The sequence below is a fragment of the Typopeltis vanoorti genome, chromosome 20, assembly GCF_054136105.1.
Source record: "Typopeltis vanoorti isolate ZY-2024b chromosome 20, IOZ_Tvanoo_1.0, whole genome shotgun sequence".
NCBI classification, from domain to species: Eukaryota; Metazoa; Arthropoda; class Arachnida; order Uropygi; family Thelyphonidae; genus Typopeltis; species Typopeltis vanoorti.
The window spans coordinates 70,364,664-70,388,894 of NC_143568.1; the positions used below are offsets into that span (position 1 = coordinate 70,364,664).

General features: G+C 34.6%; 1 protein-coding gene across 6 annotated transcripts in view; it reads right to left on the bottom strand.

The window, feature by feature from the left end:
* Positions 1-24,231, bottom strand: part of LOC150095552 (uncharacterized) — a 486,687-nt gene that overhangs the window by 218,754 nt on the left and 243,702 nt on the right. For all 6 annotated transcript variants that reach the window (XM_090410226.1, XM_090410229.1, XM_090410228.1 and 3 more), the window contains one exon: positions 2,649-2,986. In XM_090410226.1, coding sequence (XP_090266352.1) covers positions 2,649-2,986 — 338 coding nt within the window. The remainder of the gene's footprint in view (positions 1-2,648; positions 2,987-24,231) is intronic.

Here is a 24,231-nt window from a genome sequence, read left to right on the forward strand (position 1 = left end):
CGATTTTTCTTCTCTATTATTATTGACGTCACCTATGTGTTATTTTTGCCTAATTTCAAGGCTCCTTGAAGTTTGGCCAATGTAATTCAAGTCGCACAAGCAGGATATGTTATAAACTCCAGCATATTTGGAGAAAAGATGGCTATCTTTTGGAGATCTTAAGAATTGTCTAATCGTCTCTGTAGGTTTAAAGGCTACTCTTATTTTATGTGGTCTAAGGAGTCTTGCAATTTTATTGGAAACTGTCCCTAAGTAAAGAATGACGATGGTAGAAATATAACGTATATCATCTCGTTGTCTTTGTCGGGGTTCAGAGAAAAGTATCTTGTGGATGAGTCTTCGAGGAAATCCATTCATGGTAAGGTTGGTAGAGATCAGGGATAGTTCTTCCTGGAGGTCTTGTTGATCTGTTGTAAGAAGAGAGGCATGGTTCTTCAGCATGTGCACAATACTAAGTTTCTGAGAAATGTGGCGGCAGGAAGTGAAATGTAAATAACATCCTGTATTGGTAGGTTTGTGGTAAACTGAGAGGTTGATACCACCATTCGAGAGCTTCTTAATTAAAATGGCTTTAATTAAGAAATGAAATAAAAATAAATTTAATAAAAATAATAAAAATAAAAATAAGCAGGGTGCTTAAAGGTCAAAGCTGTATAACTGAGAGGAGACCTCCACATAGCCTTTAAAGGAATGCAGAGAACCGACCAGGGCTTCTGACCTAATGTCCAATCCTCACCTCATGGTGCACCCTGTTGGGTATCTACCTGGATACTGAACAAACGAGGATGGGGTGGCAATTTGGGATTTAGTCGACCAAATTGTTGGTTAAATCAAAATACAAAATGATGGTACAACATGACAAATTTTCATTCTGGCTGGGGCGTCGCCTGGTTAAACAAGGCCCCCGTTGTTTTCACCAGGGAACCAGGGCGAACAGCAAAAAGTTAGCTACTGAAACAAATCTGAAAACACACCCAAACTCAACATCACCAGAGTTAAAGATTAGTACTATCAACATAAGATGCCTGAATAGCATCTTATGTTGCCATGGTATGGAATAGGCATAGAATTCCCTAGAATCATGTGCAAAATTCCTTCCTAGATTCTCAAAAAGATAAATATCTCCTCTTTCTCTTTCATATATCATTCAGCTCATATTCACATAGAAGAAAAATCTTCTACTTCATGAGTCAGATAGGTCTGGTTTAGCAAGCAATGCCTTATCCACTAGGCATAGAATTCCCTGGAATAAGTTATATTTTACTTAAAAGTTTATACAAAGAAAGTTGCAAAGTTCACATCCATAGACTGAACACAACAAGAATGATTGTCTTAAACTTTCACAATTTTGAGAAGCCATCCTGAATAACACATCATTCTTGTGTTTCATAATTAATAATTTTTTTTATTCTTTGGATTATAATAGTTATAGATGGAGCTATCCTCCTGCAAATGGCAGCATATATTATAGTGTTTACATATTAAGTGTGCTATTTTGCTTGTCTCTTGTCATCTGTATGACATGACATTGACTAGAAAACCTAGCCAAATAATTCTGCAAGTAATAAACATTATTTTTCTTTAAGTAAGCATCATTCCATTGCTGATTTTTATTATTATGTCATCTGCTTATTTCTCCACATTTAGTTCATGAGTGCAAAAAAAACATGACCAAACTAAAGACATATTCAGCAACATAGTAACTAAAAGAATAAAAATTAAAGAAATTACAATTATTAAACTTCAAGAGGTTTTCTCTCTTCAACTCAAGTTTTTCCTCCTAGAGAGGAAATATATTGAAACTGATATTGAAGATGAGTATTGTGACTCCATGGAGGTCCTGAATAATAATAATAATAATAAAGGCAACAGTAGAATAGTATACTACTGTATGCTCATTCTATTGTTGCTTTTATTTTATTTTTTTTTTTTAATGATATTATTTGTGATGTTCCCACCCAGGAAAGATTGCAAACCTTGAATGTTGGTACAATGTGAGTTTAGATTAAATAATGTAGAAACTCAGCTTTATGGGCAAAAATTGTATTTTTTCAAGGTATTTTATGCCTCTGTTAAGAATGATGATATATACATATCCACAAAAACATTCATCTATCATCTCAACACATTGCAAACATCCCTGCATGCTGGTATTCAAACTCAGTGCCTTTTGGTTGGACAGCCAAGAAACTATTCACTGAGCCAGGTAGATAAGCTAGTTAAACTAATTGTTCTGATAGTGAGCCTAGAATCCCATAAATATAGGTAATCAAAGAAAGCACTTACAGATTGATAATCTTTGGGGCTTATACATAATCATACAGAGTCAAACATATATGGAACATTCGTGTAATGGCAATTCTGCAGTCATGAACTTTATATAAAGTAGGAGAGTGACTCTATAGACCTGCAGATTATAAAAGATAGCAATAGAGAGGTCCTGTATGTAGATCCTTAAAACAGTGTAAGACAAAGTTGTCAAATGTATTGTGTAAAGAATGAGAAATGATGGAATTTAAATTTGAAGACTTCTTAAATTTTGAACTGTTCCACCAGTATTTAATAAGTCAACAGTTTAGAGTGTCAATAAGAACAATACTTTAACAAGAAGAAAACATCTGAGAAAAATGAGTATGCTTTATGCTTACCATTCTCAACTGTAAGTTCATGTGAATCACTTTGCATGGGAAATGATTTCTTGACACTCACAGAACACACTGTCGCTTTAGATTTTTTCACTTTTCTTGACTTTGATATTACTTGCCTAGTAGATCTGCTTGAAGTCTGAACATCTTTGAAAATGTTTTCATGAGTAACAAGGCTTTTTACTGTATACTGCTTCTGAGAAAGACTTGTCTTCATTTGATTTTCATTCACTTCAGAAGTAATTGATATTGGTTGAGTGTCATGCAAATTAGGTTTTGGCAGTGAGATTTTAATTTCTTTCGAGAGTAATCTCACTCCATCTGAATTTTTCCCTTCATTGCTATAAAAAAAAATTATAACAACTATATTTACATTTTAAAAAAAACATCAGAAGAATGTGATATTAACAGATAGTATGTACACTCTAAAATAGTACAGTACTCTGCCATTTATATTACCTGATAATTGAAGTACAATTACATGGTGCTGTACCAGAAGTCAGCTGACATACAAGGATCAGGTAATTGAAGGGTGTTTTGTTTTGAAAGTTGGATAACCGGTAGATTACTATACCTGTGTGATATTTTTCATGACAAAACATGCAGTTTTTAATTACACTAACTGAAAAAAATCACCAGAAGCATGTAAAAATTATTAGATAATTTTTTATATTTGAATATGAAGGTTTCTGTGGTTTAGCAGTTTGTCGGTTAATTTTTGATACTGAGACTACATGTTTCTAAACATATAACAGGCTTAATAAAATAAACAATATAATCCAACAAGTTTCTTAAGTCTTTGATCATACATCATCAGGGACCAAAACTCATAAAAAAAAAAATAGAAATTAATTACACATAGCAGATATTATCAGAACTCCACAATTAGTATATACAAACAAGTGACAAAAAAAAAAAAAACCCATTATATTAAGTATTCTATATGAATTGGAACAACGCAAGTTGTAGCTGTTACATCTGTTGCATGATGTGTGTCATATCCCAGGTACACAGTTAGATTTTTGATGAAAGCAGACCAAACTTAGTGTAGGATTAAGCCTTAGATTTTATTATAACGTGTGGGAATCCTGATAATTTCAGTGGCTTCTTTCTTATACACCAATTATGATCAACATATAGCATTTCTGTTTCTTGCCAAATTACTTGGTGGCCCTGTGTTTGTTATATGGTTAATCTTGATTTATGTTGTCTTCTTTTTTCGACATCTTTTGTTCAGATATGCAAATCTAACTTGCCCTTAATGTCTAGCCTGCATAATTTTTCATGGGATGATTTTTCCAAAATGATGTGGATATTTTGGTGGAGATAAGAACCTGGAGATTTCATACAATGGCAAAAAAAGTCATTTTAATGTTGTAATCACAAAGCACCGTTGTCTGTAACATTCTTGAAATCTTGTTTATGCAAAAACTGTCAGAAGGAAGCATATTAAGAATTTTGATGATAGGTTCGGTAACCATTATAATATAAGTCTGACGACTTGTTGTTTATATTGTTTTATTTTATTAAACCTGTTATAATTTTAGAAATGTGGTCTAAATACCAAAAATTAACTGAATTATGAGGTAGAAACAAAATACATAATATTTTGCTTGCCAACACAAAAAAGTACATATTACATTCTAGCATGCTGATTTTGTGTTGGCAAGCAAAATATTAGGTATTTTGTTTCTACCTCATAATTCAGCATGCAAGACCACATTTCTAAAATTATAACAGAGTCCACATAGGAAATTTTATGCACGATAACATGGTAGATTAGGTAATGCTGTGGAAATTATATCGATCAATATACCATTAAAATAGTTTATCAAGCACACTAGTCTGTAAATAAACAATCTCTTCAAACATATAAAAACAACAATTTGAGGATACTACTTTTTTAAATATAATTTAGAGAATGATAACTGACTTCTACTTATATTATTTAAGAGGCTGAAACATGAAAATAAGTAATTAAAATCGAATAAGAGATAAGCGCTGTTGTATCAGCAAAACAAGAATTCTCTTGAATTATGTTATTTAAAAATTTGGCAAAGAGAAAAGGAAAATGTTACAATTCATCAAAAAAAACATGACCAGATGACTGCAATTTCAGTCCTAGAATACGCCTCCAAAATTTATGAATACTAGCAAGAACTTTAAAAAGACACAATACTTAATTAATATACAGGGTGATTATTGTTTTAAATGCATTTTAAAGTTCGCATTTCGAAAGGCTATAACTGGGTAACTACTCAGTGGAACTATTTAATATTTCACATGATAATGTGTGCAACAATGGAATTTTATTCTGTGCAAAAACCAACCTTATTTCTAAATGTTGTCACTAGGGTGATATAATATATGCTGCAATATATGTATATTACATATGAAACCCCTGGTATGCAGTGTAACACTGCAACCATACCATTTATGCAAAGGACAAATATCTTCAATGACATTGCTTCAAAAGAAGCTTCTATAAAAGCAGGTAGCTGTGAAATGCATCAGTTCATTGCCTGTGAGCAGACAACATGTTAAAGCATAATGTCATCATTACCAAAGGATTGCACACTTCTCATGAAGTTGTTTTATCAAAATAACAGCTGTGCCTTGACACCATTGTGAAAGTTCAGAACATTAAAAGGGATTAAATACAGGTCCTATGATTGGAAATGGTTTTTATGCAAAATGATCCAGAAATTTGAAAAGACAGGTTCCTTAGACGTCAAACTTGGCTGAGGACAGAAGCCCATCGAATGGCAGACAGTGGAAAAAATAACCACAGAATTAGAGGAAGAAATGATGGGAAATGTCATAAGAAGTAGCAGCGAAAGCAAATTCAAAGCAGTTATCCTTACAAGATTTTCCATGTTCAGCAAATGCTTAATCCTTGACTGGGGTGCACAAGAATCATTTGTCCTGAAGTTTCTGGCTCAGACTGAACTGGACAATGACTGTCCATGGAACATTTTCTGGACTGAAGAAGTTCACTTCCATCTGGATGGTGATATGAATATGCACAAGTGCAGAATTTGGGCAACCACAAACCAACACGTCATGCGACAGATTCTGCTTCATTCCCCAAAGGTCACTTGGTGTGGTTTTAGAGCAGAATTCATTATTGAACCTTTCTTTTTCAAAGAGCTCGGTCCTGCTGGTCTCATTACCTGCATCTCTCTTAGCCAATCAGGTGATTCCAACACTTCAACGTCATTACCTGAATTCAATAGTTTTTATGCAGGATGGTGTTGCTCCACACATCATCACCCCTGTCAAGTGGTTGCTTTAGACGCATTTTACCGAAGACAGAATCAGCAGTCCATTTTTGTACAACGTGGCCAGTGTGCTTGCTGGAACTGAGCCCCTGCAACTTTTGGATGTAGGGACATCTCAAAGACGTTGTCTATCGTGAACACATAGCCAACTTAGTGGACCTCAAGAACAGCATTATATGTCATGTCACAACTTTGAGTGAAACTATGTTCTGTGGTTGAGTATGCAATTTTGCGATTTCAGCACACTGACGACAACACACTGAACATGTTGTTGTGTAACCCCACAATGCACCCTACATTTTGAATTAACCACTGCAGTAACTGCAGCCCCATGTATTACCCTAGTGGAAACTTTTAGAACTAATATTGGTTTTTGCGTGAAATAAAATTCCATCGCTGCACACATTATCATGTTAAATATTATATTGTTCCGCTGAGTAGTTGCCCAGTTACAGACTTTCAAAATGTGAACTTTAATTATAATCATGCATTTTCATAGAAAACTGTCCCAAAATTAATGTTATAATACAATATATATATATATATATATATATATATATATATATAGGGTGTCCCAAAATTCACGCAAGATTTAAATTTAGTGCCATTTGTGCGGTAAAGTGTTGCCAACGAGAAAAAAAAAGACAGCATGACAGCTGACAGTTCAGGGTTATTAAAATTGGAGCGCTACACGAAAGAAGAACACATTTTCATTGTAGAGCAATATTTTAAAAATAATGAAGGTTTGGCAGCTACAGTTCGCAATTTTCGTACAAAATATGGTCGGAATAGTGATTTAACTTCATCAACTGTGAAAAGATTAATTAAAAAATTCAAGGAAACTGGATCAATTAGTGATCTTATACACTCTGGCCGTCCTTCAACAAGTCGTTCAACAGAAAACATCGAAGCAGTTCATGAGAGTGTTGCTGAGAGTCCAGGAACATCAATTCGGCACTGTGGTCTTGAATTGGGCATTTCGAGAAGCTCTCTACAGTATATTCTCACGAAAGATTTGCATCTTTATGCTTACAAAGTTCAACTGACTCAAGAACTGAAGCCTACTGACCACACACAGCGAGTTCGTTGAATGGATTATGGAACAACAACAAGTGGATGCTATTTTTCGAACAAAATCATCTTCAGCGATGAGGCTCATTTTCATCTTGATAGCTTCGTTAAATCGACAAAATTGTCGCATTTGGGGTTCAGAAAATCCACAAGTGATTGTTGAGAAACAAATGCATCCACAACGTGTCACTATTTGGTGTGGATTTTGGGCTGGAGGCATCATCGGTCCATTCTTCTTCGAAAATGCAGCTGGTAAGGCAATAACAGTTAATGGTGCTCGCTATCGCGACATGATAATCCAGTTTTTTGTGCCTAAATTGCAAGATATGGATGTAGACGACATGTGGTTTCAACAAGATGGTGCCACATGCCATACAGCCCGAGAAACAATTCAATTACTGCATGAGTCATTTCCTGGTCGTGTAATTTCCCGTTTTGGTGATCAGAATTGGCCGCCCAGATAACGTGACTTAATGCCATTGGACTTTTTTCTTTGGGTTTGAAGTCTATGGTTTATGCTAACAAGCCCACGACCACCCACACCTTGAAGGAGGAAATTGAGCACTGTATCAACGAAATTCAGCCACATTAATGCAAAACGGTCATGGAAAATTTCGAAAGAGTGCGGATGTGCCAGCAAAACCGTGGAGGTCATTTACCCGATATGCTATTCCATGCATAACCCTATACTGTATACTTTATGAATCAATAAGAAAATACAATTTTTAATTAAAAACCTATGTTTTCTATCAAAATTACTTCTTGCATGAATTTTGGGACACCCTGTATATATCAAGTAATTAAAAAAATCATGTAAATGTCACTTGCATGAATTTTAAAACCAGAATCATGTTAAAGATATTCATAATATGCATGGCAAAACTATGACTTTGTATATATATATATATACATATTTTTATCTATAGATAAACTAACTAATACGAAAATTAATCACATATTTAAAAAATGGAACAGAATAAACATACAAACATCATCATCATTATCATCAATTTCCTGATATGTACCCTCAAGGGATGTTCCAGTAACTATAACAGCACTATGTGATTAAGATTACATTACTATGAATATCCTATCAATACTTTTCCTCCAAAGTAGTTTATTACTTGTCAGCACCACAATATTGTACCTAATATTTCATTTTTCTAAGGAACTTCTGACCGAATCAATCCACCTAGACCTTGGTCTTCCTTTGGGTCTTTTCCTGTCATCTTGGCATCAAACACCTGTTTTGCTAACCTTTCTTCATCCATTCTATTTAAGTGGCCATACTACCTTAGATTAACTTTGCAAACACAATTTTGAATGCTAACAATGCCAAGTTCCTTTCTAATGTCTTCATTTTTAATATAATTCTACAATTAATGTCATCTTTTCAGGGCCCTTAATTTATCTAAGAATTCTTATATCTGTGGTCTCTAATCTTTGATCAAGTGCTTTATTTTTAACCCAACTCTCAGATCCATAATTAAAACTGGTTTGAACACTATCATGTATGCTGCTAGTTTAGTGTTATGGCTAATTTCTCTCTTATTCCATATAAATTTATTCAACTGGCTCCTCACCATACCAGCTTTGCTTACTTTGTTACCTATTTCTAGATTTAACTTGTCATCATCATCATCACTAAAAACTGTGCCTAAATAGCTGATATATTTTACTTGTTCTATAGGCTCTCCATTCAGAATGCAGCTGAAGTTTTCTATGTTTGTGCCTATTTTCATAGTTTTGGTCTTTTTATTGCTGATTTTCATGCAAAATTTGTTTTACCTGTTCAATTTAGTTTGAGAATACTGGACACTTGCATGGGATGTGTTAAAGAGTACATTATCTGTATAAAGCAAACAGCTAAGTTTTATATCTCCAATTCTAATATCAGGTTTAATGCCACTTTCTTTCATAATTTGATCCATACAGATGATGAATAAGAATGAAGATAATGTGCATCCATGTTGTACACCTGATTTTACATCAAACCATCTTCTTGTATTCCCTTCAATTCTAACAGCTGAATAACAACTTAAATATAGACTATATATTGCTGTGTATAATGTTACATTTACCCTATATAACCATGGTGTTTTGAAAAACTTTTTTCTGGGCATCTTGTCATATGCCTTTTCCAGGAACAATCTGGAATTTGGTCTTCTGACCAGGCCCTCTGAATTATGCAATATAGCCAGCATAACATATAAACATAACAGAACAAATTTAGCAATATACTACTAAAACTTGTAAAAACTAGAACAGATTAAGAGATTAGAGAAATATTTCTCTTATAAGAGAAAGATGTAGGATTTCTGAAACTTTTCAGATTAAGGCAATTTAATGCGTCATGGATTTCTTTATAAAGATGTTTCATAAGAAATTCACTCTTGTGTAAAATTTTGGTTTTTTTTTCAAAGGAGTCTGTGTTTAGAGGAGATGGCATGTTTTGCCAGACTGTTCAGGTTCCTGAAACCTAATGTTTATTTTATGTTCCTTTGGATAAACAGAGGCAGATTTTCTGGATTGTGAAAATATGATAAGCCATAAGAGCAAAAAATCTGGTAAATCCTGGAAAGTGTAATGGAGGAAATCTGTCTCTGAGTGAAAAAAGAAATGCAGAAATTTTAACAGACAGGCAAAATGTTCTGATACTCCCTTGATATATGGAAATAAAATGTGATTAATATACAGGGTGGCCATAAAATAACTTTCCCTCTTTGAGGCATCTGTAGCTAAAACCAATAAACGGAATGAGACCAAATTTTATACTGAGACTTTTGAAGGCATGGGGAGATGATTTCTGCGAAAAAATGATTTAGCACCAAAAGTCGCCGATAGGGAAAATTTTGGCACCAGCAGAGCCAAAAAGTGGATAATTACATTAAAGGCAGATAAAATGGAATAATAACATTTCGACGGTGTAAGCAACATCCGTGTCACTCATTCCAGCTGGATATGTGGCACGTTACAATGATAATAAGAATAATAATAATAAAACTAAAACAACTTGCAAGAGACACAGAAATTAATGTAGTGATTGAACTCACAGGAAATAATGTTTTATTCATCAGAATCAGGGTCCCCTGGACCACCTACATGATTTTCAATGTGATGACCTTTCTTGTACACAACAAATTGCATCCGGTGTGCAACACGCTCTACAGCTGAGTGTAAGGAGTTGGATTGGATGTTCGTAACAGCCCGTTTTATGTTCGCTTTCAAGACATGCAAGTTGGGAACCAGCTGGAATGAGTGACGGAGCTGTTGCTTACACCATCGAAATGCTATTATTCCATTTTATCTGCCTTTAATGTAATTATCCGATTGTTCTTTGCTACGCCAGTGCAAAAATTTCCCCTATTGGCGATTTTGGTACTAAATTATTTTTTCGCAGAAATCATCTCCCCATGCCTTCAAAAGTCTCAATATAAAATTTGGTCTCATTCCGTTTATTGGTTTTAGCTACAGGTGCCTCCAAAGAGGGAAAGTTATTTTATGGCCACCCTGTATTTTCTGAGCAGAAGAAGTTTAGCAGTTTAACATCTTTTATATATCTTTAGTTAATTATTCATGTTTAATCATGGTGAGTTTCTGAATGCTGCTTCAGCATTCAGAGACATCTTTTCTTTTCTTTTTGAAGCATCTTTTATGTCAGTATTTGAATTTTTGTACATTTTAATGCTCTTTCAATGTATATTGGGACAGGGATCAAAATATAATCTGAAACAAAAATGTAATTTTTGCACTTATGAAATCTTATATTAGCTGTGTATCCAGTATGTCCAAAGAACAGAAGCAGTATGCAACAGATGCTGTATAACACATGGGATAGGATCTTCACAGTACCACATAAAATGGCTAATTTTTAAAGCATCTATAGAATGTTTTTATATTGTTTAGTAAAAGTTAATTATATGATAACATCTGTGATGAAAGTCAGGATATAGAACTATTAGTTCTCCTCATAACATATGGATAATTTTTTCAGGACTAAATTTAGGAATTCACGTGTCTCTCTTTTTCTCTTGCCAGTTTCTTAGGCAAATGCAGGGGCAATTTATTATGAAAATATGTTATTTGCTGCAGTATATATAACCCAGATGATAATGCAATAAGCATTATATGTGCATGTATCAGACCATTCCAAAAGTAATGTTGTTTTTTATACTGTACTTGTCCAAACGTGTCTCAGCTTGTCTAAACATGAATTTTTAAAGCTTTATAAGTACTGCTAAGCTGAGGCGGTCTCATTCTAAGGAATTCCACCTTGCAAGAACATCATACATAGTTATTGTTTAAATAATTCTTTATTACTATGGAGGTCAATGAAGAGCACATTAGGCACATCATGCTTTATGAGTTCAAAAAAGGCAACAATGCTGTGATACCATAAAAAATGTGCAAGAAGTGTATGGCGATAATGTTTTGAATGTGCGAAAGTAGCAGTGATGGCTCCAAAAATTTCGACAAGGGAACTTTAGATTGAAAGACTCTCCTTGTTCTGGTTCCCCTGCCTCTCTCGATAATGATATGCTGGAAGCTGCTATTGCAAGAAATGCCAATAAAACTGTTGAAGATTTAGCAAAAGATCTTAATTCATTGTCCATCCATCACCATTTGCAAGAACTTGGAATAGTGGGAATGGTGTCTAAACTTGGCAAGTCAGTTCGTTGTTCGTCCTCACAAACTGACGAACAACGATTGAAGACAGCTCATCAACGTCTGCACTGCTCTTCATTCTTGAGAGGTTCAATCTCCATTTTTGATTCATGTAGTCACCAGTAATGAAAAGTGGATACTTTACAAGAATGTTAATTGCTGAAGACAGTGGGTTCATTCTGGGGAAAAGGCTAAACCTCAGGCAAAAACAAGACCACCCTCAGAAAGTTTTGTTAAGCACTTGGTGCTTAACAAAATGAAAAATGAAAAACTGAACGAAAAGAGGTGTTCACTGGTCAATCGAAAGGGTGCTGTTTTTCATCATGATAACGCACGCTCCTCGTAGTGCAAGAATCACCTGTACCAAGATTAAGGAACTCAGCAGGGAAAAGTTTCCACATCTGCTATATTCGCCTGATCTTTCACCTTCGGATTACCACTTATTTCAAAATTAGTAACATTCCATTAATAAAAACAATACATTAGAGGTGATGAAATTGAGCCTGTGCAACTTCTTTGCCTCCAAATCTACTGAATTCTATCGAAATGTCATTATGAAGCTTTCACAACACTGGAAGAGCATTATGGATTCAAATGGATGTTAAAAGTTTTTCCACTTGGTTATGGTATAAATTAAGTATGCCAAGAAATATTCTTGGTCTAATCCTTTACCCAAGTATAAGGAAACAAAGTTCATGCATGAAGTAACTTCATGACTGGGCAACTCATATATAGAAGCTAAAGACTTTGCATCACTTGCCTTAGTATCCCATAATGCACAGCGGGTCATTACCCAGACTGTTTTTTTTTTTTTTACTTTTATTGAGGTATGTTAAAGTGCAGGGATACCTCTCCAAAATCTCTGAGTGATCCTAAAGGATCACTATTAAACTCAGCATGCCTGACATGAATCACTCCAGGACAAGAAACTCCGTGGTGGTTCCACTCAGTGACATGCAAAAACCAGCAACCAAGCAGAACCTCTCTACCAGGAGGTAAGCTACCATCAGTAGCATCAGTTGAAAGTTTTTCAACTTGGTCATACTATAAATTAAAGATGTCAAGAAATTATATTCTTGGTTTAATCCTTTATCCACGCGTAACCTTCAACCCTTATATTGATTCAAATGGAGAATATATATTTGATTAAATTACCAAGTGATTTATCTTTTACATCCTTTCAAAACTTAATGCTAAAAATGACATTACTATTGCATTATGCAAATTATGGAAACAACTACTGAGTTGGAGTAAAACTTTGGTTTAATATAAACCAAAATAAACACTCAACGTTTCGACCTTCACATTAAGGTCATCATCTGGAGTATACATGTATATACAAAGAAACAAGCTGCACTACAATCTACATGGCATGCTAAAGTTACTGACCAACCATTACAACTATTGGCCTGATTTCTGGTGGAAAAAAAAAAAAAAATTACTACATCAAAGCTAGAGTCTTATTATTATTAATAATAATAATAGGACTTTACAAACAACATGAGTGCATACAATTTACTATTGAAATTGAAAATCAGAACTCGCTTCCTCTCCTGGATACACCAGTTTATCCAGGAAAGGAAGCTAGTTTTCACATGTCTTCCCTCAGACTGTCTATCCTTCACTGTTTACTGCAAGCCATCACATACTGGCCAATATATACATGCTAATTCATATCATCACCCTTCGCAAAAATTTGGAGTCATTAACACCCTCAAAAACAGAGTTATAACAATTTGCTCTAATGAGGAAGCTCTTAAACAAGAATTAAAAATGATTAGCAATATATTTATAAATAATGGCTATAGCAAAAATGCTATTAATAAAATTCTTTATAAAACTTAAAAATATACATTACAGTAAAACCATTGCTATCCCATACATTAAAGGGTTATCAGAGAAAATTAATAGAATCCTACACCATTACAATCTTAAATTGTAATGGTGTAGGATTCTTTTAAGCCACCTTTAAAATTAAGAAACATATTCAACTCCTCTAAGGATCCTCTCCCCCATTAGCACATCCTAGAGTTTATTGCATCTATTGCACCCGTAACTTACCTTATTATTATTATGTGACACCTCCAGGGAGTTCAAAGACTCATCGAGGAAGAGTGTGCCAACAGCATTGACCGATTGATCCCCCAAAACAAAGATTGGTTGATTGGTAGCAGAGACTCTACCAATCGACCAATCTTTGCTTGGGGAAACTAGATGTACAATCCCCATCCGTAAAAAAGAGCATAAACGACATATTAAATTTAACAATTTCGGTGAAGCAGGCCTCTCAGATCATGCTCCTAACACCCTACACGAAACTGATTGGAAAAGTATCTACTCATTACATTATACAAAAACCTAGTATGAACGAAAATTTAAATAAGCTTGTGAAATTTTGATTAACCACCCCAATCTTAACAATAATGGTGGCAAAAAAATCCCAAGAATTTGGATGGCACACATTCAGCCCACTGAGTTTCCAGCATACCCTGACTTCAGGATTTTAATGGCCACTATTCATACCAGTTGGCTGTTATTTATTTATTTATTCGTATGGCATGAATATCAAAACATGCAGTACAATACACTTTAATAACATATAAAATTAAAAGTCAAAAGTCATTTTAAAAACCAATAAAATTAAAAGGTTACATCCATATTGGTCAGATAGTTCATAGCTTCGGGTGTAGCACTTAAAAAGTCCAATTTGTCTCCTGAATGCTCTGAGATAACACTGAAACACAATATGGTTCACAGTTTGTCTCTGAGCTCCACAATCACAATGCGGGGATGGTCGTTTACCCCATTTAAAAAGCATGTCCGCACATACACCATGACCAGTTCGTATTCTATTAAGCTGAGTCCAGGATTTTCGTGGGAGGTGTGAGCAAGCATCAAAACTTTCTTGTAATCTGTATGGCTGTATGTCATCTATATGGCTCTCCCACTGTTCTTGCCACTTTTGCTTCAAGTCAAAGTTAGAATGTAGTAGTAGTTGGGCTAATTGTAATGGTGGATGTCTTGATCTCAATCGTCGTACACTTAAGTCTGGGAGATCTAAATGTATTGGTAGGGCTGTGTTCTCCAAGATTTTCTTATACTCATGTAAGAGAGCCTTAGTCCTGCGCAGATTGGAACAATGTTACTAAGAGCTGGAAGCCAGTGTGTGGGCGTTGATTTAATTGTGGCAGAAATCAGTCTCATTGTATTATTTAGTTGGCTATCAACAAGTTTAACATGCGTGTTATTTAGCCACACTGGTGAGCAATATTCGACAACAGAGAAAACTAGACCAAGAGCAGTAATCCGCAGATTATCGGCTGTTGCTCCCCATGTCGTGCCTATTAGTTTTTGTATTATGTTGTTACGGGTTCTTAACTTAGCAGAAATGTTTGTTAGGTGTTGCTTGTAAGAGAGCGTGCAGTCCAGGGTAATGCCCAAGTACTTTGGAAACTTATTGCGTCATAGTAAACATCTTTCAAAGAAGATATGTAAAGTGACATCTGCCATGTGATTATTAAGGTGGCTGTAATGTATATGCATACTTAGATAAGTAATATTTTTTTATTTACTATTTATTAATTTTTTTCCTTTTAGTAAACATCTCCAGCTTAATTTAATTTTGTAACTTAATGGATAATAATAATAATAATAATAATAGTAGGATTCTAGCTTTGATGTTGTAAAGTTTTTTTTTTTTTACGAGCGGTCAGGCCAATAGTTGCAATGGTTGGTCAGTAACTTTAGCATGCCATGTAGATTGTAGTGCAGCTTGTTTCTTTGTATATATAAGTATATACTCCAGATGAACTTAATGTGAAGATCAAAACGTCGTGTCTGTTTTGGTTTATATTAAATTAAAATTTTACTCTAATATGATAGTTGTGTTATGTCCCAATCTATCTTGCGATTTTGTTTGACTTACAAATTGCCTTCGTCTATATTCTTCTAACTTCTACTTTCAAGACATCACCAAAATTTCTACTAATATCTGAGTTATTGTTCCCCGTGGTATCCCTAGTATTTGTATTTTAACTGCGCCCTTTGGGATATTTAGTTTAAGATAATTTATACATAAACAGAGAAAAGGAACTCAAATATCTGAAAGTGTAACTATTGCAGTCGTGACACTATTTCTTGTTTCTCAACATTAATTCCTTAAACTTCCCGTTTCTTAACATTAATTCCCCGCGTGATTAGGCTCGAATGTTTCTAAGCGGTACATTGGATTAGCAATATCAGACAACTTTTTTTTTTTTTATCATTTAAACAAAAGGTTTATTATTTCTCTAAACATGGTACATATCAAAATACTCAACTAAATTACTTACACTCTAAAATTAGCTTAATACAAGTAGTTAGGCTATGATTCCACAAAAGTTACTACGATCATGCCGCCACAAAATTTCATACAAAACATGAATTCACTTAACATGGACAAATTAGATCACCACACATTATTAGATTATTCAACCTCAAGTACACTAACAAAATCATTAACTACTCTAGCACATACTTATGACAATTCCGATTCTCTACACATCACACTAGGCATTCAAATTCCTCAGGCTACTTTATTACTCAATTCACACTAATCAAACTCAATATTAACAAAACCATTTACTTTATTAACACACAATTATGTCATTAACTTTCCTTTTACAATATAGTAGGCACTCAAGATTCTTAGGATAATTAATTATTCACAAATTATCAACACTAGCTAGCTTACTTTTAACACTCTCTATCAAATTCTAAAGTCCTATTATAATTTCTCCCTAATCACTTTAACAGTTCCGTATTATGACAATGGTACCTATCACAAACAACTTCTAGTTAACATAAGACAAAATTCACAATACCTTTCTTTAGCTTCACTTATGGGCCTTTACCTTCTACTGAACGAACTTGCTTGCATAACTTCTTGCAATTCAGGGCTATATAAACATCTGCGCCGTCGGCTGTACTATCCGAAACGAGGGCATCGATATTTTCACAGCTTCCTATGACTCTATGGTATATTTCGCTTTCTACATAGGAATACGGGAATAGTTTTCCCGCTCACCTTCGATTCCTTGTTGTGGCATGAGGACATAAGCCATCTCTCTCCACTCAGGAACACTGTGAAATCCACTAGAAAACCAAACTAAAACCACCGCGACTATCCAAACGTTTCTTCTCCTCTGGCAAAAGGCAAAAAGGCTTCAAGCCTCCTTGACTATCTAAACGTCTTCTCCAAAAACCAAAAGAGCCTACTCTTCGAAAAAAAAGCCACTGGGGGGGGGGGGGGGGGGGGGTACCAACCCTTTTATAGCTGCTCTCCTAACGGTGCCCTTTCTTACTTCTTTTTCCTGCCTCCTACTTGTTTTCCGTCTGTCTACCAATTGGGTAGCATTTTGCCGCCATACGTCATTTTGATCAGCAACTCGTAACGAAGTTTCTATCCGGGTATAGGCCCTAAGCGATATTCCGTTATTTCTCTTGTTAGCCTCTATCTTAACCCCCTTTTTAAACCTTTTCTCAGAATTCTACTTAATGCTTAATCTGTAGCCTCTTACATAGCGTATTTCATGACTCATTTTTTTATACTTATGCACTTAACTCTTTCATTCTTAATCGCATTTCAACATTAATACAAATTCCTTGCTTAGTCATAATACATCTTAATACATTCTTTTCTTTTGTTATCTTAACTAAACAATAGACCTTTACATTTTACTCAATTTATACTGGATGCAAGAATATTTTATTAATTAAATTATTCCTTTTATGCAGGGGTTTTTATTTATGTTATTTATTTTTCATGTTACACCATGATAACTGAGGATATTATATTCTCAAGATATCAGGTGTAACAGTTGTTTCCATAATTTGCATAATGTATTCTGGTCAGCATGTAAGCATGAAGGAAAGGACATTAACATTACTTTTGGGATGACCTGATGTGATTTATGAGAGAGTGCTTTATTTATTTTTCAAATACTAATAGAGAAATTATCCATGCTGAATAAAGGTATTCATTCTCTATCCAAGCCATGGTTTTCCAAACAGAGTGCCAGCAGTAGCTTAAAGAAATAAATAAATAAACTAAAAAGCTTATCATAAGTGGCTTGAGATAAAAACTCCAGCTTCATTTACAACATACAATAAATCCCATAATGCTTGCAAAACCATCAATCAACAAGGCTAAGTCTGATAAAGGACTAAAATCACAAAAGCAGCTGAGTGCAACTTTTGTCCATCTGTGCTTCTACCTCTTATCACCAAACTGATAGCATTGCAAGATAACCTGAAGATAAAGCTGACCTCCTGGAATCATTCTTCTCATACAACCTCTGCATAAAAAAAATGTGATAAGTGGATACCATCAAACTATCGACCTATTGTTCTACCACAGTACTGGAGTAATGGAGAGGATCATCGACAACAACTTCTTAAACACCTGAAGAACTTTCAGTAGTGACCAAAACGATTCCACCAATCAAAATCCACAGCAGATCTCACCTACATCACCCTGGAGACCTGTGCCATGGAAAGGTTTGAGAGAATCTATGCTGTTGCATCTGAAATTTCAAAGGCATTTGACAGGGTTTGGCATCAAGGACTGCTCAGCAAATCTGCATTTTATGGCTTACCAAATCAAATACACGAGTTTCTTCTGTTTCTGTGCATGTGATGAGTTCCTTATTTCAGGTTGTCCTGTATTTCTTTCTATTCAGGGGTCTTCCTTAGTAGCATCCACTTGAATTTCTCAGTTTTTCCTAAACTGTACTACTTCTACTTGTTGAATTCTAAGTTGGTTTCATATAAATTCTCAACTACCTCAAAAACCTTAGCCTCGTTAATTTCTCCTGAATCTACTAACATTTTCCGTTGTTTTTTTTGACATCAGTAGTTACAAACACCTCACTTTTTCTGGACTCAAAATTGTTTACAAGATTTTCAATGTTCATGGCTATTTCTCTAGCTGAAATGTTATCTTTTTTCAATTAAGCTAATGTATGTTTTGAACGAAGACACTTGATCTCTTGCAAATGACAACCACAATTTCAAAACCGGTATCTTCAAACAATTTTCACAACATAACAGGGCATTTTTCTTGAGAAAGAAAATAAGAATGAAGCCCATCAAACATGATTAAAATGCTGCATACAAAGCAACAATTCTGTTTTGTAAGGCAAATTTGTCACTTACTTCCTTCAATACAGCACACTGTAGTCTTCACCAGGTAAGGAAATGAAGTCTATAATTTTTTCTTGAACACCACAATTTGGCAAAAGGTACTGCACAACGATTGGAAAAAGTATGATGTCTTTTTTGTTTGATTCATCTAAACTGACTGTAATGCATTTTTTTTTTTGTTTTATTCAAATCCTCTATTACTTCGCCCAATATGTTTAATTGATAATTTTTGCTTCTGATTTGGTATGTGCTAAAGAAAATTTTGATTCATAAATTTTATTTATCAATGTCAACAAGCAGTCATTGGTCATGATGCACATTATGATAAGCAACAAGAATCTCACTTGCTGCAATTTTATCGCTTTCACAATTACGTCTCACCATAAATTAGCTGATGTTTTTAACTGAAGCTAGAGTCTTTTCAGCATCCTTAGGTTTCTGGCTATGTAGATGTTGGTGTCACTTCTGCCTCCATGAGCAACAGAAAAATGGACATCACAATGTTGGCATACAACTTTTGTTCATCACTACACAGCTTGTCCAGTTTAATAAATTTGAATTCTATCTAAAGATCGTCATTAAAACTGAAGTTTTGCCTCTTTGATGTTGCAAGGATAGACTTAAAGCTTTAAAAAATAAGACTTAAAATTTAACTTTAAAAAATAATTTTAACAACATTTAAACCACTTGCATTGAATAACAAAGCCACTGGTTAGCATATAGGCAAAACAAAAACTAATGCTACAGCATAACAGATGCGCATCTGAGATGCACAAGTATTGCCAACATGTATTTTTTATTTTCTCTGAATAAATCACTGCAGATATCAATATTTAGTATCAAACAATGCATCAAACAATGCAACTCCATGGTTATAAAAATTACTGGTATCCGTGATATTGATATACGATTATAGGTTATGAATAATAATTTATGATTGACCGATATTCAAGTATCTTTATAGTTCTTATTAAAAATGGGACAAAATTTACATTTTTATTAAAACAACGGGACAGCTGGGAAATATGAAAACAAAAACGGTACTGTCCCATTCAAAATGGTACATATGGTCAGCCTACTTAAAACTGATCTCTTCGCTATCCTTCAATAAGGTGATAGCAACCTAATCACTGCTTGTGCCTCCAAAAATTTAATTTTTTTTCTCACCTTAGTTGTGATAATGCTCAACTTCACAGACAAAACCATAAATCTTTTCTTGGACTAACTCTTATTCCTAGCCTTTCCTGTCATAATCACATCATTTCTACAGCATCCTGAGCTTCCTAAAAACTTGGCATCTTTTTGTGCTGAAAAAGTTACTTTTGAACTGATGACTCCCCTCTCTCAAAAACTCTCTCCGGCTGCTAATTCATAGATGATCAGTTTCCATACCCAATATGGAAACTGACCATTCAATGAGATAGTGGCTTCTCTTATCTCTTCTACAGATATTTCCACCACACCATTCAGTATAACTATGTCTTTCACTTCTGCTAAGTCTACAGCAACATGGACAACAGCTGTCCAGCATCCTTTTATAGTGTAGAGTTGGAATTTTACATTCTTAACGGCTGGAATGCTGAACTTGCAACTTCCAACTGTCTTTCATTCCATCTTCTGTGGCACAGCCATCACCATGAAGTATTTCTTACAGATTACAACCTCCTGCAATTTGAGAAGAAAATCAACAGATTTTGCTCCTGACCATAGCCCACACACACGTGCATTTATTTGATATAGGACTTAAGGCCTCTTGTGTGTGGAAGTGATATAAAAAATAAATTAAAATAGATCCTTTTGGGCTAATTATTCTTCTCTGCCAATTTCAATTTTGAAGTTTCTTTATATTTTAAACAGACTGGGTGAGATTGATTGGCATGCTTGCATAATAACTCTGAAAACCAGTACAGAGAAACTGCTTTCATTACACTCTTGCTGTGCCATTTATAGAGCAACAGCATTATGCAAATTCCAGAGTTGCAGAGAATGTTTTAAGTACAAATGACTTTTTTGACAAAGTAGTATACTGAAAGATTTGCATTTCATGCCAACAGTGTGACCAGCAACAAAAAGTATTCAGTACATTAAATAACCACTGCCAAAATCTGATATGAAAATTTTAGGCTACAACAAAGAGATAGGTCCAATAAAATATCAATGCCTGCCTCAGTATAGTTCAATGGGTAAAAAATCATTTCTCATATGTGTAGGGAAAACAAAAAGTTTAAATCATATTTAATACATGGTTATGAATAGAAGATTGCTATGAACAAGCTAAACAGCTTTTTAAGTGATAGGACTTGCCTTTTTCTAGAGAAAGCCAAGGCGGAGTATTCTGAAGTGAAAATCGTTCTCTAGAGGGTTTGAATAGAAAGGCACTTGAGACAGATTGGTAAAAGAGAATTTTGCAAGTGTGAATTCAAATAACTGACTTAAATCTCATGATATCAAGCTTTCACGACTGTCTCAACTGACTTGTTTTCTATTAAATTTAGGTATGGTGAATTAGCAAGCCATCACTATAAGATGTAGAATAGTAATGCATAACTCAAAATATCAACTTTGTGTTATAATTCCTTTCATCTTTTCCTTAACCTTATTTTGTGTTAAGCTTTATGGCCCATCACAGCCAAGTAACTTAGCTTCACAGAAACTTAATTACTGTAATGACAGCGTAAATAATCTTAACTACACAGCCTGCTATGCTGTCAGTAGTATTCTCAGGCTAGTTTGTCTATCTTGCAGAATGAAAAACCAAAATTTCTGCGTGGGTGGTGGAACTCCATCTATATGAGACTGCCAAATGAACTTCAGTTAAAAAGCTTTCTATAAAGATTTGCACATATCCTAGACAGGATCTGAACCCAGGTCTTTGCAACAAAGGGCCATCGCTGTCACTGAATGAGCAAAGGAGGCTTCTGCTTTAAATTTATCATTTATGCTGAACAACTACATTTACAGTTAAAACTAACAGTAGAAACATAAAACTAAGAGAAAAAAAATTGTTTAATAATTTTTTAATAATTATTTAATAATCAGTGAGTTGTACATATCTTTTATAACTGGCATTTAATTTAAACATAAAATTTAACCAGCAAAGATTGGTCAATTGGAAGAGCCTCTGCTATTAATGGCTCGCAAAAAGTTAAGCAAGTTTGAGTGCAGTCAGTAGTTGGAAGTGGCTCAATCGTTCGATGCTGTGAGCACACTTTCCCTCGATGAATCTTTGGACTCCCTGGAAGTGTCACATAATAATAATAAAGTTAAATTGTGTAGATATTGTTTTCAGTGCATTGCATTTCTCAAAAACATTGTCAATAAAGAAAGGTTCTTTTCAATTAATCTAATTTTATTATGTTCATTTCATATGGAGTCAAATAATAAATATTTCAAGTGCTCTGTATCAAAATGTATTTTATATTAGATTTTTTATACACAGTGACCAAACCACAGTAGACTAACATGAAAATTTAGCAATGAATTCAACAAAACCATGTCTGTTCTTTCTTTTCTTCCATCTATCCATTTATAACACAGTAATAAAAACAGCTATTGGAGAAACTACAGAGGCAGAGAAAAAAAAATATTAAGATAACATGCAACAACAGCTCAGTCATGTATCATGAGAAAATTACAGTAATCCCTCAATTAATGAGAGTTCAATTAGTGTGCCTCTGGAATTAATGTGGATAAATTGATACCACCAGATTTTCATAAACTAGGACTAAAATTCAGTTAACACAGTCTGGCATAGTTTATTCATTTATTTATCCCCCCCCCCCAATGACATGCATGAAATTAGCTAACATACTATTTTTGTCCACAGTTGAAAATTATTGCAAGAATAATAATTTTAATTTTAAATTTTTACTGATTTTCAATAATGTTTCTGGTCATCTTGGAATGATCCACAAATATTTTTAAGAACATCGCTTATATAGTTCGCCCACCGATTAGAGATCCTTCGATACTTCTGCGCATCTCAGAAAAAGGAGAATCTATTCCAATAATAGGGTAATCAGTCAGTATTGTGGGATGAGTTGTTTATTATTACCGGTCGGAAAATTAACTTCTCTTTTATGATTATTGTAGTTAGCTATGTTGCTTGTATAACAGTTAGAAAATTTTACCTATAAAGCACGTGATTTCGCGTGTTGGCGACCAATTCGGACATCCTTCATTTCTTTCTCCCCTTCAGCATGAATCGACTATTCTTGGATAGACGCGAAGCAGAGACCTACAAACGGTGGGCGAACTATAGTATAATTTTTCAGCAGTTCAGGCAATGATACTGAACTGTCTCCTTGGTGTTTAACCTTATACATTGATTCCCACGTATCACGTTGTTTCAGAAAATGGACAACATAGACTTGATAATAAATTAAAAAATTTTAATTATTACTTCCTATATTTGCCAAAGTTAAATTTTCATCTTCAGGGATTAATACACTGGTATCAAACATATGCCAGGACATTCTCTTTAACGATTCAACGATGACTTCTAAGAACAGAACAAGCCATGCTAGGCCTAAATCCTTGATATGCATAATGATGATCAAACATATGCACAGACATACTGTGTGCATATGTTTCATAAATTGGCTTTCTTGAGTGTATTTGGTCATTGGGCTGAATGTCTGCAGATGAGGATTTCTCCTTTCTTAACATGTTCATTGCCAATCACGCGATATCGCACAATGCGAGTTCTCACCAAACAGCCAATCACGCGTTATCGCGTGGACGTCGCTAACTAAATACAAAAAAATAAAAAATTTTGCCACCACACGAAATTCCAATTTTCAGCTTGGCAATGAAAGTGTTAAAGACCAGTCCACATATTGCAAACTAAATTATGACCCAAACTGCACACAGATCATAACCATCCAAAGACTGTTGAAAAATGTCTCTTCCTGGCTAGCAGATATAACCAAAAAACTAAAATCTTGCAATTACAGATATCCCCCCCCACACCATATTTATGGACTTCCAAAAATCAACAAAGAGGATGTACCCAATTGTAGATGGTATAGACTCATCGACCTAAAAACTAGCCAAACCTTTAGCCAAAGTGCTTTCTCATCCTACTGGCAATACCTCATTGAATAAAATCTCAGCCTATTTTAAGTCCAGTATAAAAGACCTCGGGCTCCTCAACACTGACCTGATGATCAGTTTCAACGTCTCTCCTCCTTATTTACAAATGTCCCACTTAAAACACTTCGGCTCTTATCCAAGCAAACTTTCCTCCCAATATCTCAGCCCTGTTCTAGTTCACTATGAACTAGGACTATATTGTTTGGCAAGGAAAATTCTACAAATAAATAGAGGGAATGGCTATGGGTTCCCCCCCCCCCCAGCTAACTATTTTATGGAGACATTTGAAAAGA